The sequence below is a fragment of the Ranitomeya imitator genome, chromosome 3 (genome assembly GCF_032444005.1).
Source record: "Ranitomeya imitator isolate aRanImi1 chromosome 3, aRanImi1.pri, whole genome shotgun sequence".
In the NCBI taxonomy this organism is placed as follows: Eukaryota; Metazoa; Chordata; class Amphibia; order Anura; family Dendrobatidae; genus Ranitomeya; species Ranitomeya imitator.
In genome coordinates, this window is record NC_091284.1 from 419,627,006 (window position 1) to 419,641,991 (window position 14,986).

Consider the following 14,986-nt stretch of genomic DNA (forward strand, 5'->3'; position numbering starts at 1 on the left):
AAAATAGCTCCTCCCCAGCGGTATACACCCTCCGACAGGCACCAAGTACCTCAGTTTAAGCTTAGTGTCTGTAGGAGGCCACCTGTTGTGTTTTATTAATCTTTTCCCTTTGTCATTCAGGTTCTTCATCTTCAGGGTAACAGGGTGTAATGTCTCACCCTGTTTTCCCACACTTATGCGACCGAAAGAGCAATGTGGTGTCACCCACATTGCTCTCTGTCGGGCCCGCAAGGCAGAACCTAATCCTATGTCACCCTTAGGGGTGTTTCAGCGTGATTCCCGGTGGCCGGTCCTTTGCCTTTTCTCCTCCTCACCCCTCTCCTTGGAGAAAGCTGAGAGGAAGACACCTCCCCCCCCCCCCCCACACACACACCTTTCTCGTAAGGGGTTGATCCCATCTCCTGCACCGTCTGGAGACTGTGCGGGATGGAGGATTTACTATTCCAGTGACCCCTCCCCCCTCCCTCATCCACTCAGGGGTTCCTGAGGATCAGGGCTCACCTTGCAGGTATGTATGATCCCCTCCTTGTAGCGCGACAGGTCCGGGTAGCGGTGCGGCTTCAATTCTGTAAGGCCCCGCTTTGCGCAGCCATAGCACCACTGTTAGGGAGCAGGTTAGATTTTATCCCCACAGTTATGCATGGCGGCTCCCATTTTCCCCCAGCCGTCCTCTCACTCAGTGACCCACTCTCCCCTCTCCTTTCTCCCTGGCCACACCTCCTTCTACAATCAGATTGTTACTTTATTCCTGGCCGGCGTTCTTAGTCACGCCCACCGCTCTGCAACGTGTGGACTGTAGCGCTGTTCAGCCGTTGCTTCATCAGTTCTTGTGCCTCAGCAGATGTAATTCTGTCTGAGACACTGCTTTCCTGCATAGCTTATGTGCTCTCGGTGTCGGACCTGCATTTAGCTGAAGACCTCTGCCACAGGGGTACACTGCTATCCTCGCAGTCATCTGCTGACCGTAGCTAGCCTCGACCTTTGCTGGCTCGGGGTAGAATCTACGCTCTCCCTCCCCCTATATAGCCATATATAGCCCATTCTCAACAGTATTTCCACCAACCCTGCAGAGTTTTTCCATTTCCCCTCTAAGCCTACTGCGGTTTATTACACCTGTGCCCCTTGCAAAATAGTGGTCAGTCTTCCCTTTTCTCTCCGTCCTGCAACCCTTCCACCATGTCTGCCCCACAGGAACACTCTAATGCCAGGGATGAGTGCACACCCCTCCCTCCGGAGTGGGCTATTGCTATATCACAGTTGGTCTCTGATCTGACAAAAGTTTCACAGTCCCTGGTCCAAGTCCTGAAGCACCTTCCACATTTGTCTGCCGCCACCAGTGCTCCGAACGCCTCTCATGGCGTCTCGCATGCACTTGTCCATGACCATCGCAGGGACGGACCGGGTACAAAGCAAAGTAGGCTCTTTCCAGTTCCTCATCTACTTCCCCGGGCCCTCTGCATCAGGTAGGATGCTATCCTCTCCCCATACCCCTTCTCAGAGGTGGTTGTTGGGTCGGACGTGGATTCCTAGTCAGTCTGAGTCGGAGTCCGATACGAACCAGACCTCAAATATGCAGGATATGGTCAGAAGCCTTATCTCAGCAATTACCCAAACTCTTCACCTACAGATGGACGAGACTCCTGCTCAGGAGCACTCCTTATCCTTCAAACGAGTAAGTTGTCCTTCACGATCCTTCCCCAATAATGGGGAATCTCAAGCAATTATGAATAAACACTGGAAACATCATGAATAGCGTTTCCCTGGAAGGAAGCAGCTAGAATTTCTGTACAATGGTAACCAGGGTAAATATCGGGTTACTAAGCGTGGCCCTGCGCTTAGTAACCCGATATTTACCCTGGTTACAGGTGAACACATCGCTGGATTGGCATCTCACACGCCGATCCAGCGATGACAGCGGGTGATCAGCGACCAAAAAAAGGTCCTGATCATTCCCCAACGACCAACGATCTCCCAGCAGGGTCCTGATCGTTGGTCGCTGTCACACATAACGAGATCGTTAGCGGGATCGTTGCTACGTCACAAAAAGCGTGACGTTGCAACGACATCGTTAACGAAATCGTTATGTGTGAAAGGTACCTTTAAAGACGCTACAGACAGGCAGATTGAGTCGCTTCTCTCTGTCCTACCTTTGCCTCCACCTAGGTGACTAAGTTCATGTCTGCCTGGGCAAAAATGCCTCGCCAGGGTAGCCTAGCAGTAGCCCTTTCAGATGAGATGGCAGATTTGGCTGACCAGATTAGACATGCTGGCTTCGGCCAGTTTTCCCACCAGGGCAAACGGCAACATCATTGCTATACACCGCATCCTCTGGTTAAAAGCGTGGAATGCCGATCCACTCTCTTGAAAGTCTCTCATTGACCTTGCCTTTCAAGGCTCTAGTTTTTTGGGGTCCAAACTGGATTAGATAATTTCGAATGCTACCGGCTGGATAGGCAATTCTCTTCCCCAGTCAAGACCTAAGTGCCTTTTCAATAGGAAGAGGTTGCCGTTTTTTCGTTCCTTTCCGCCCTTCTGTTTATCAGGGACTTCCTCTCACCAGGGCCGTTCCTCCGCCCAAAGGGAAAGGGAGAAGCCCTCTTCCAGACCCACACCCCACTGGGACCAAGGGGTCATTCCTCAGTCATTTGGGTCCCGTGCCAACACATTCTCCTCTAAGTGAAGGGCCACCCCCACCCGGGAGTATCCCCAGGGTGGGAGGCTGGTTTCTTCTCTTCCGGGACATATGGTTGTCGGTGGTCGACGATGCCTGGGTCAGAGAGTCCGGTTTCAAAATCAACTTTTCTTCCCTTGGGAAAACGTTTTCTTTCTGTCCCATTCAACAGAGACTCCAGTCTCAGGCTCCTGGAGTTCTTCCGGCCATCTCTTCCCTTCTACGCACAGGAGTAATCATACCTGTTCTCTGGAACGAACGCTTTTCAGATTTTCTACTCCAATCTTTTCGTAGTACTGAAGAAAGACTATTATCTCCATCCGATTTTGTACCTCAAGCGACTGAACCATCACGTTCGGACTTGCCATTTCAGCGTGGAGTCCCTACGTTCAGTGATCGCCTCCATGGAATCGGGAGAATGACTTTGTTTCGTAGATATTCAGGATGCTTATTTTCACATTCCTGTTTGTGTTCAACATCGAGGATTCCTGCGCTTTGCGATCCAGGAGGATCACTAATACTTTATGGCCCTTCCATTCAGCCTGGCTTCTGCCCCCAGAGTATTTTTGAGGGTGATGGCAGCGGTCATGGCCATCCTTCGCTCCAAGGGGTTTATCACAATCTCTTACTTGATCGATCTTTTCATCAAGGGGCCGTCCTGCCGAGACTGTGACCTGAGCCTTCAGATCACCTTGGACTCCGTCCCATCTGGGCTGGACTGTCAACAGAGGGAAGTCCTCCCTGACTCCAGCTCAATGCCTGGTTTTTCTAAGAATGAGGTTCGACACGGCCCAAGCCTGTGTCTTCCTTCGAAAGGAAATTTTCCATCTTTCTACCAGGGAATCCACCTTCAAAAGCGGCCAATTCCTCTTCCCCCGTGGTCCTGCATGAGAGTCCTGGGAAAGATGATTGCCGCCATGGAAGCAGTGCCCTTTTCCCAGTTCCATACTCATCCTCTTCAGCTGCCCCTATTGTCTACCTCAGACAATTGGACAGTTTTTTCCCTGGACCGGTCCTTTCTACTACCTCAAGGTGAGGCAATCCCTAACCTGGTGGACGCCATCCGCCTCAGTCCCGCACTGGAAGTCTTTCCTCTCCAGTGGCAGGCCGTCACCACCGACGCCAGTCTCCTCGATTGGGGTGCGGTCTTCCTTCATCACACAGCGCAGGGTCACTGGTACGTCCAAGAAGCCGCTCTCCCCATCAATCTTCTGGAGATCAGGGCGATTTTTCTTGCCCTTTGACACTGGCAGTCCCTCCTAGCAGGCCACCCGGGCAGAATTGAATCTGCCATCGCCACTTAAGCCACCAAGGGGGGACTCGCAGTAAACAAGTGATGGCTGAGGTAACAAGTATTCTACAATGGGCAGTGTGTCACGTTCCCGCTATAACAGCCGTATACATTCCGAGGGTGGAAAATCGGGCAGCCAAATTTCTGAGTCATCAGGGTCTCTCAGTGGGCGGGCGTCTTGTTTTTCATCCAAATATGCCATCGGTTGCCACGCTTTGGTAATCCAGTGGTCACCATTCCATCCGACTTATTTTTTTCATTAAAAAGATAAAGGCGGAAGGAATCCCAGATTGATCATGCTCATAGACGCTTCCTGGAGGCTTCCAGACCGTCTAGATCTTCTTCCCTCTTCCACCAGAGTTCTTTTTCTCTTCCTTCCATCCTGGGGTTTCTACAGGTGAGTCCTGATTCTGGTTTAGTACTTTTAAAGGGTCAAGTTCTCGCACTGTCAATTCTTTTCCAACAAGAGCTGGCCTCTTGTTCCCAGGTAAAGACTTTTCTTCAAGGAGTCGCCCATTCAGGCCGTTCCTTCCTTCTTACCTAAGGTGATTTCTTCCTTTTACATAAATGAAAGAATTGTCCTTCCCTCCCTGTGCCCTCCCCGGTTTATCCCGAGTCTACCTTTCAAGGACTACTTCCTTTCGCCGCTCTGATGTCATAATTGTCATCTCTGAAGTTCGCAGTTAAGGGCTCCCAGCTTCCATGTCCACTATTGCCCGTTGGATTCTTTCAGCAATTTTGAAGGCATACTGCATCCAGGACAAACAGCCCCCACCGGTGCAAAAGGCTCATTCCTCCTTGGTGGTAAGAGCTTCCTGGGCAGTTCGTCACCAGGCTTCAGCTTTACAGATTGTGAGGCTGCAACCTGGTCAGCATTGCACACTTTCGCTAGATTTTACAAGGTTCATACCCATGCTGGCCTGAGTAGGAAGGTGCTGCAGGCGGCGGTTATGTACCGGCCAACCTAAGTCTGTTTTTCTTTTGAGTTCCTTCTGTTTCCCACCCTTTTGGGGACTGCTTTGGGACGTCCCATGGTTACCTGTGTCCCCCAATGAAGCGATAAAGAGGGATTTTTGGTACTCACCGTAAAATCTTTCTTGGAGCCTTCATTGAGGGACACAGCTCTTTCCCTTTCTGGTTGTACTGCTTTTGGGCCTATGGCCTTTTGTTGTGGGGTTGGTACATATGTTGATTTTTTAGTTGCTTCTCTTATTGCTTTTATACTAACTGAGGTACTTGGTGCCTGTCGGTGGGTGTATACTGTTGGGGAGGAGCTATTTTCAATTTTTTTTGGCATAGTGTCAGCCTCCTAGCGACAGCAGCATACACCCATGGTTACCGGTGTCCCCCAATGAAGGCTCCAAGAAAAGATTTTACGGTGAGTACCAATAATCCCTCTTTTGTCGTTTTGGTTGTAGTTTATAAAGGAGTCAAAAAAAGTCAAACATTGGTGGCGTAACTTGTGATTTAACCCCTTTACCCCCAAGGGTGGTTTGCACGTTATGGACCGGGCCAATTTTTACAATTCTGACCACTGTCCTTTTTATGAGGTTATAACTCTGGAACGCTTCAACGGATCCCGGTGATTCTGACATTGTTTTCTCGTGACATATTGTACTTCATGATAGTGGTAAAATTTCTTTGATATTACTTGCGATTATTTGTGAAAAAAACGGAAATATTGGGAAAATTTTGAAAGTTTTGCAATTTTCCAACTTTGAATTTTTATGCAATTAAATCACAGAGATATGTCACACAAAATACTTAATAAGTAACATTTCCCACATGTCTACTTTACATCAGCACAATTTTGGAACCAAAATTTTTTTTTGTTAGGGAGTTATAAGGGTTAAAAGTTGACCAGCAATTTCTCATTTTTACAACACCATTTTATTTTAGGGGCCACATCTCATTTGAAGTCATTTTGAGGGGTCTATATGATAGAAAATACCCAAGTGTGACACCATTCTAAAAACTGCACCCCTCAAGGTTCTCAAAACCACATTCAAGAAGTTTATTAACCCTTCAGGTGTTTCACAGGAATTTTTGGAATGTTTAAATAAAAATGAACATTTAACTTTTTTTTTCACAAAAAATTTACTTCAGCTCCAATTTGTTTTATTTTGCCAAGAGTTACAGGAGAAAATGGACCCCAAACCTTGTTGTACAATTTGTCCTGAGTACGCTGATACCACATAAGTGGAGGTAAACCACTGTTTGGGCGCATGACAGAGCTTGGAAGCGAAGGAGCGCCATTTGACTTTTTAATGCAAAATTGACTGGAATTGAGATGGGACGCCATGTTGCGTTTGGAGAGCCACTGATGTGCCTAAACATTGAAACCCCCCACAAGTGACACCATTTTGGAAAGTAGACCCCCTAAGGAACTTATCTAGATGTGTTGTGAGCACTTTGACCCACCAAGAGCTTCACAGAAGTTTATAATGCAGAGCCGTAAAAATAAAACAAATTTTTTTTCCCACAAATATTATTTTTTAGCCCCCAGTTTTGTATTTTCCCGAGGGGAACAGGAGAAATTGGACCCCAAAATTTGTTGTGCAATTTGTCCTGAGTGCGCTGATACCCCATATGTGGGGGGGAACCACCGTTTGGGCGCATGGGAAGGCTCGGAAGGGAAGGAGCGCCATTTGAAATACAGACTTAGATGGAATGGTCTGCAGGCGTCACATTGCGTTTGCAGAGCCCCTAATGTACCTAAACAATAGAAACCCCCCACAAGTGACCCCATATTGGAAACTAGACCCCCCAAGGAACTTATCTAGATGTGTTGAGAACTTTGAGCCCCCAAGTGTTTCACTACAGTTTCTAACGCAGAGCCGTGAAAATAAAAAGAAAAATTCCCCCCAAAATTATTTTTTAGCCCCCAGTTTTGTATTTTCTCGAGGGTAACAGGAGAAATTGGACCCCAAAATTTGTTGTCCAATTTGTCCTGAGTGCGCTGATGCCCCATATGTGGAGGGGAACCACTGTTTGGGCGCATGGGAGGGCTCGGAAGGGAAGGAGCGCCATTTGGAATGCAGACTTAGATGGAATGGTCTGCAGGCGTCACATTGCGTTTGCAGAGCCCCTGATGTACCTAAACAGTGGAAACCCCCAACAAGTGACCCCATATTGGAAACTAGACCCCCAAAGGAACTTATCTAGATGTGTTGTGAGAACTTTGAGCCCACACGTATTTCACTACAGTTTATAACGCAGAGCCGTGAAAATTAAAAAAAATTTTTTTTTCCCACAAAACTTATCTTTTAGCCCCCAGTTTTGTATTTTCCCAAGGGTAACAGGAGAACTTGGACCCTAAAAGTTGTTGTCCTATTTGTCCTGAGTACGCTGATACCCCATATATTGGGGTAAACTCCTGTTTGGGCACACGGGAGACCTCGGAAGGGAAGGAGCACTGTTTTACTTTTTCAACGCAGAATTGGCTGGAATTGAGATCGGACGCCATGTTGCGTTTGGAGAGCCCCTAATGTGTCTAAACAGTGGAAACCCCCCAATTATAACTGAAACCCTAATCCAAACACACCCCTAACTCTAATTCCAACGGTAACCCTAACCACACCTCTAACCCTGACACACCCCTAACCGTAATCCCAACCCTATTCCCAACCGCAAATGTAATCCAAACCCTAACCCTAACTTTAGCCCCAACCCTAACTGTAGCCTTAACCCTAACTGTAGCCTTAACCCTAACTGTAGCCTTAACCCTAGCCCTAGCCCTAACCTTAACCCTAGCCCTAACCCTAGCCCTAACCCTAGCCCTAGCCCTAACCCTAGCCCTAACCCTAGCCCTAACCCTAGCCCTAACCCTAGCCCTAATGGGAAAATGGAAATAAATACATTTTTTAATTTTTTTTTACTTTTCCCTAACTAAGGGGGTAATGAAGGGGGGTTTGATTTACTTTTATAGCAGATTTTTTAGCGGATTTTTATGATTGGCAGCCGTCACTCACTGAAAGACGCTTTCTATTGCAAAAAATATTTTTTGCGTTACCACATTTTGAGAGCTATAATTTTTCCATATTTGAGTCCACAGAGTCATGTGAGGTCTTGTTTTTTGCGGGACGAGTTGACGTTTTTATTGGTAACACTTTCGGGCACGTGACAATTTTTGATCGCCTTTTATTCCGATTTTTGTGAGGCAGAATTACCAAAAACCAGCTATTCATGAATTTCTTTTGGGGGAGGCGTTTATACCGTTCCGCGTTTGGTAAAATTGATAAAGCCGTTTTATTCTTCGGGTCAGTACGATTACAGCGACACCTCATTTATATCATTTTTTTATGTTTTGGCGCTTTTATACGATAAAAACTATTTTATAGAAAAAATAATTATTTTTGCATCGCTTTATTCTGAGGACTATAACTTTTTTATTTTTTTGCTGATGTTGCTGTATGGCGGCTCATTTTTTGCGGGACAAGATGACGCTTTCAGCGGTACCCTGGTTATTTATATCTGTCTTTTTGATCGCGTGTTATTCCACTTTTTGTTCGGCGGTATGATAATAAAGCGTTGTTTTTTGCCTCGTTTTTTTTTTTTTTCTCTTACGGTGTTTACTGAAGGGGTTAACTAGTGGGCCAGTTTTATAGGTCGGGTCGTTACGGACGCGGCGATACTAAATATGTGTACTTTTATTGTTTTTTTTTTTAATTTAGATAAAGAAATGTATTTATGGGAATAATAATTTTTTTTTTGTTCATTATTTAGGATTTTTTTTTTTTTTTTTTTTTTACACACTTGTAAAAAAAATTTTTTTTTACTTTGTGCCAGGGGGGGACAATACAGATCGATGATCTGCCAGTTTGCACAGCACTCTGACAGATCACCGATCTGTCTCAGAGCGCTGCAGCGTTACCAAGTGCCTGCTCTGCAGGCACTTGGTAAGCCACCTCCCTCCCTGCAGGACCCGGATCCGCGGCCATATTGGATCCGGGACTTGATGCAGGGAGGGAGGTAGGAGACCCCCGGAGCAACGCGATCACATCGCGTTGCTGCGGGGGTCTCAGGGAAGCCCGCAGGGAGCCCCCTCCCTGCGCGATGCTTCCCTGCACCGCCGGCACATCGCGATCATGTTTGATCGCGGTGTGCCGGGGGTTAACGTGTCGGGGGCGGTCCGTGACCGCTCCTGGCACATAGTGCCGGATGTCAGCTGCGATAAGCAGCTGACACCCGGCCGCGCTCCCCCCGTGAGCGCGGCCGATCGGCTATGACGTACTATTCCGTCCTTGGGAAGTAAAGCCCACCCCACATGGACGGAATAGTACGTCTAATGGCAGAAAGGGGTTAAAGAAGTGAAGTCACATTTTCAAATACATTTATAGACTGATGCTTAACATTCTTGTTTTGGTAAATTTACCCCAGTATTTTTCTGAAATTGTTTTTCATGCAAGTTAATTCTTAAAATATATGTATTAATAATATTATATACACACACATTTTTTTCTTGTTTCTTTTTGATCATTAAAATAATTTTCACAATTTTTATGTTCCACAGTTGATGTCCAATCTGCACAGAAGTGGATGAAGTTTCCTTCTGTGTCTGATTGTTTCAATTCGGATAGTACGAGCCATCATGGTGGTAAAATACCAAGAAAGTTGGCTAACCAAGTGGTGGATAGAGTTTGGCAAGAGTGCAACATGAACCGATCACTGAGCAAGTAAGATTTGCATTGTTTGCCTGATGCATGCTTTACAACACTTTAACCCCTTAGTGACAGAGCCACTTTAGTACTTAATGACCAGGCCAATTTTTACAATTCTGACCACTGTCACTTTGAGGTTATAGCTCTGGAATGCTTGAACGGATCCCGCTGATTCTGAGATTGTTTTTCATGACATATTGTACTTCATGTTAGTGGTAAAATTTCTTTGATATGATTTGCATTTATGGGAAAAAAAACCTGAAATTTTGCGACTTTTTTTTTTTTTTTTTTTAAATTTAGCAATTTTCAAACTTTTAATTTTGTGCCCTTAAATCAGAGAATCATCGTGCAAAATGGTTAATAACATTTCCCACATGTCTACTTTGCATCAGCACAGATTTGGAAAAGGGTTTTTAAAATTCTTCAACGACAGATGCAAATTGATACGGTATGGTTCAATGGGTGCTGCAGATCTGTGCTCGGCGCCTTCTATCTCCCTGAAGTTGCCAGCCATCCTATATTGAAGTACGTTGATGATTTCTCCTACATCATCCACTCAACGTTGCAAATCTGAAGGTGTGGAGTAGATGCCCAGACCTGCGCAAGTATGCTTCACTTTAACCAGATTAAGCTGATGACCCTGGAGTGAAGTGGTCAATGATGTATGTATATTACAGGGCTTTACTCTGTGATGGTCACCTGTGCAGGCCTGTGATTCAATCGTACAGGCTCGAGAGTTGCCACGCTGGGTTGATGAAGTAGGAGACATCAGCCTTGTCCATCAAAACGGGAGAGCTGCCTATTTCAGGGAGAGGAGATTTGAAGCACAGATCAAAACAACCATCGGGCCAGACAGCGCCGATTAGCGTATGGCTGGATCTGCAAGGGAGCCAGGAATTAGATTGCAGAAGCTTTTAAAAGGCGTTTAGTTTATATGGAGAAAAACTAATGAGAAGTTCCCAACCGCCAATGCCCCTTTTAACAGCGGCAGTTAAGGGTACTTATTGCTCAGCACCGCTTTTTAACGGCATAAGGTTATAGTGCCCCCCAGCTTTGGAAAATCTCAAGGGACTCTGCTACCGGGGGTAGCCGAGACCCCGGAGAACATGATTCAGATTGGTTTTTACAGTGCCCATTGTTGCAACGGCAACTGCAAAAAAAAAAGTTTGATTTCCCATTTTTCTCCTCTGATATGATCTAGCATGTTTAACCTTTATAACGTCCTCACAAGAAAAATTGTTTTCATGGATCTGTTGGATAGTCGTATACACAGATTTCTGCAGTGATCTGAAAGACAGATAAAAGCTGCTGTTTTGTATTTATATGGGGAAAGTCTGCTGACAAGTTCCCTTTTTAAGACAGTAGTTCATATGTATGAGGCAAGATATTTATAAGTGCATGTTTCTATGTGTCCTGTATAATCAAAGCAAGGAAACATGTCTGCATTTGTATTTCATTATAAATGGCCTTCAAAGCAGATCATTGTGACTGATATATTGACACTCTTCTATGTGACAGGTAACCATTCATTGTCCAGGAGTATTTGTAATTAGACAGCTGTTGGTACTTTACTTGTAAACTAAATGCCTCTCCTTATATGTTTGGTATATGGGGAGAGAGCATAACAATTTTTTTTTTTTTTTGTTGTTGTTCATACTGTAATTGTTTTTTGATATAACAGAAGGAAGTTCTCTGCTACTACTAATGGGGTGTGTGACGATGAGCCATCTGACAAAGCTACATCCTGGGATTTTGTAGAAGCTACACAAAGAACAACTTGTGTCTGTTCAAGGTAAGCACAATTCACATCCCTCACAACTCAAGATCTGGAAATGTTTCCCTGGGCAATCTCCCTCCATTAGGGTATGTGCTCACAATGAGGTCAATCCATCAAGCCTAGCGTAGCTCACACTACGGCAGTCTTGATGGCGTAGAAGGGGTGCCAAATTCATTAAAGGGAATATCTCCACATTTGAGAAATCTGACCTATTAATGTGGGCATACAGGTTATAGATGCTGAAAAAAGTTCTACCTGTGTGTCTCATATCGGATGCATTGTTGATAAATCCTCTTTTATGAGTTCTTCCAGGCTATAGGGCATTATCTGCCTCCTTGCTTCCTTATTTTATCTTTCTCCTCCCACATCGTCACTATGTCCCTGTGACGTCAGGTGAGCAGCTGGAAATCTTGCACCTGTGCATTCCGACTGCTATCACGCCTGTTCATTGTTCCGCTCTTCTATGGGCATTGACTTCTCTTTTGTTTTGCACAGGCGCCAAAGAGCTACTGTAACATGTTCTCCAGCCCATGGATGAGGTACAAATGGAATAATTACTATGCATGATGGGTGCATGGAATTCAATAGTGCACCTGTTCTGCATGCTGGCGAACGCTGGGAGCAAACGTTACAGTATCTCTCCGCTGCCTGCGCAAAACAAAAGTGAAGCCCACAGAAGAGGAGCGACTGGAGTTTCAATATGGCGACGCAGGATTTCCGACTGTGCACCTGACATCACAGGGACACAGTGACTGTGGGAGGAGAAAGATAGGATAATGAAGCAAGGAGGCAGTGTTATCTTCCTGGTAGCTTCCTCCCCATAGCCTGGAAGAGCTCATTTACATAAAAGTAGCATTTCTGTCTTAAAAAAACAAACAAAAACACTTCACTGTTCATGAATCTGATGGGCTCCTCCCCAACTCTGCGTATTTCGGTGGAGCTTATTAAGCAGAGGTGTCAAACTGCATTCCTCGAGGGCCGCAAACAGGTCATGTTTTCAGGATTTCCTTGTATTGCACTGGTGATAATTTAATCACCTACACAGAATGATTCCAGCACCTTGTGCAATACAAGGAAATCCTGAAAACATGACCTGTTTGCGGCCCTCGAGGAATGCAGTTTGACACCTCTGGTATTAAGAGTGGTGTGAAAATACCAAGCCACAGATCTTTTTTGCATCTCAACTCAGCTTTTTTTTTTTTTTTTTGTGTGGCATGAAAGTGTTAATGATTCGGCCCCAATGTTGTTTTTTTTTTTTTTTTGGTCCCTCCCCCCCCCTCCCCCCCCCCCCCAGAGAATGCTACGGCTAAAGCTGAAAAAGCTCTAAGCACTCTAAAGAGCATTCATATTTCTGAGTCATGCTTTTGAGCATCTTTTAATCACTTTAGGTATCTACAGATGTCAAGCCGTTAAAAGAGGTTGTTGAATAGAATTGCAAAGAAAAAAAAATCTAGAAAATGCCAGTGAAAAACAAAAATGCTCATAAAAACCGATTTATAAGATTTATTCAGAAGAGGGGAGAAATCACATGCGTTTTATTAAAGTGTTTTTGGTTGGAAACCTCGTCTGGCTCGCCCACATTAAAAAGTTCCTAAGACGTCCACTGGAACTGTCCTGACTAAAGTCATTAATGACCTACTAACTGTCGAATCCAAGAGACACTACTTTGTCCTCCTGCTCCTGTCCTCTGCTTTCGGCACAGTGGACCATTCCCTCTTACTACAGATTCTCACAGACTTGGCCCTATCTTGGATCTCGTCATAGGTAACAGACCGGAAATTCAGCGTCTCCAACTCACACACCACCTCCTCACCTCGCTCCCTATCTGTTGGTGTCCCGCAAGGTTCAGTCCTAGGACCTCTGCTCTTCTCCCATTACATCTTCTTTGGCCTGGGACAGCTCATAGAGTGCACGGCTTTTAGTATCACCTCTATGCTGATGACACACAGATCAACTTGTCTGGACCAGATATCGCCTCCTTACAAACCAGAATCCCAGAATGTCAGTCGGCTATTTTATCTCTCTTCTCTGCTAGATTTCTAAAACTTAACATGGACAAAAACCAAATTCGTTATCTTTCCCTCATCTCACTCAACAGACCTGTCCATCAAAGTCAGTGGTCCCCAGTCCCACAAGTAACCCTTGACTCTGCTCTCTCCTTCAAACCACATATCCAAGCACTTTCCACTTCCTGCCGAATGCAACTCAAAAATATTTCCCAGATCCGCTCATTTTTTTAATTAAGAGTTTGCAAATACTCATCATCTCCCACCTCGACTACTGCAACCAGTCCTGCTCTGTGGCCTCAGCTAAAATCCTAGCATAGATCCTTAGGTCAGGAATAGAACAGACATTTCATAACTTTCCCAAATTCTTCTGAAAACATTTACAGCTCATCCTTCACTAAATTACTTAAAGTATTGTCATCTGATATAATCTAGTTACTGTTGACTAACTTTTTTTTCTTTTATTAATCTGACTTTAGGCACAAAAATCTGAAGCAGAGAAATTCAGGTCAGCCGTGTCAGGTGACACCCGTGGGGCCGCAGCAGCAAGCTGCTCAAAAGCACAAAACTAATGAGAAGCAGGAAAAAGGTGACAAGCCTCAGAAGCGTCCACTTACTCCATTTCATCACCGTATTTCTCTTGGTGATGATGTGAACATGGAACCTGATCCTACAAGCCAGAGACTCGGAATACGCTCTCAAGATACTAGGGGGCGTTTCTCAAATATCAGGCCAAGCGATGTAGCAAAAACTCCACAATTGCATGGTAATGAGATGAGCAATTCGCCTCCACCACCTCCACTGAGTCCTCATCCCTGTGAGGTTTTAGATGATGGCGGTGAAAGTGTAAAAAATCCATCAACCCCTCAAAGTCAGCATTTTTATCAGATGCCTACTCCAGATCCCTTAATTCCTGCTAAAGCAATAGATGAACGAATAGATGGCATGTCTCAAACCTTTGCTCCTTCTTTTACTGAAGTCCTGGAACCTACACTTTATGTCGGCACTGCCGTGCACATGGAGGAAGGGGAGACTGACAACACCTGGAAGTATTATAAGGTTCCGAAGAGAAAGGAATCCGAGTTTCTCCCTCCATCACTTCCAACTGATAAAGTGAGAGATGATGGTTTTGGTTCTGCTGGAAAGGACAATAACACTTCTGTTACAGAGTAAGTATTAAACATGTCGTTTCATATTTAATGTGAGTAAGTGGTCAATATACGATAACATTTGTAAGCGCAGTTGTACATTGAAAGTCTGTAGGTTAGACAGGGTTGAGACAGATGTATTTCATGGTCAGTATATGGACCACAATTCATGCCTGGACTGATCATGCCTCTCCCAACCCAAACTTACTGCCTTATATGTGTCTATAGGGCTGTAAGTTGGAGTTGGCGAGCCATGCCTACAGACCGGGCATTGCAGTCTATATAGAAAGTGAAATACACTCGTGTAAACCCAGCTTTATGATCGAATACACTTGCCTACCGTTAGAGGTTGTCCACTACCTATTCTAAGGAAAGGTCATCAATGAAACAGTAATCAGTGTCTGATCGGTTGGCACCCTCGCCAATCAGCTAT

General features: G+C 45.2%; 1 protein-coding gene across 2 annotated transcripts in view; it reads left to right on the top strand.

Moving 5' to 3' along the window:
• MED13 (mediator complex subunit 13) overlaps window positions 1–14,986 on the top strand; it is a 154,180-nt gene that overhangs the window by 69,622 nt on the left and 69,572 nt on the right. For both annotated transcript variants that reach the window (XM_069757207.1, XM_069757208.1), the window contains exons 7-9: window positions 9,475–9,637; window positions 11,304–11,414; window positions 13,885–14,574. In XM_069757207.1, the coding sequence (XP_069613308.1) occupies window positions 9,475–9,637; window positions 11,304–11,414; window positions 13,885–14,574 (964 nt within the window). The remainder of the gene's footprint in view (window positions 1–9,474; window positions 9,638–11,303; window positions 11,415–13,884; window positions 14,575–14,986) is intronic.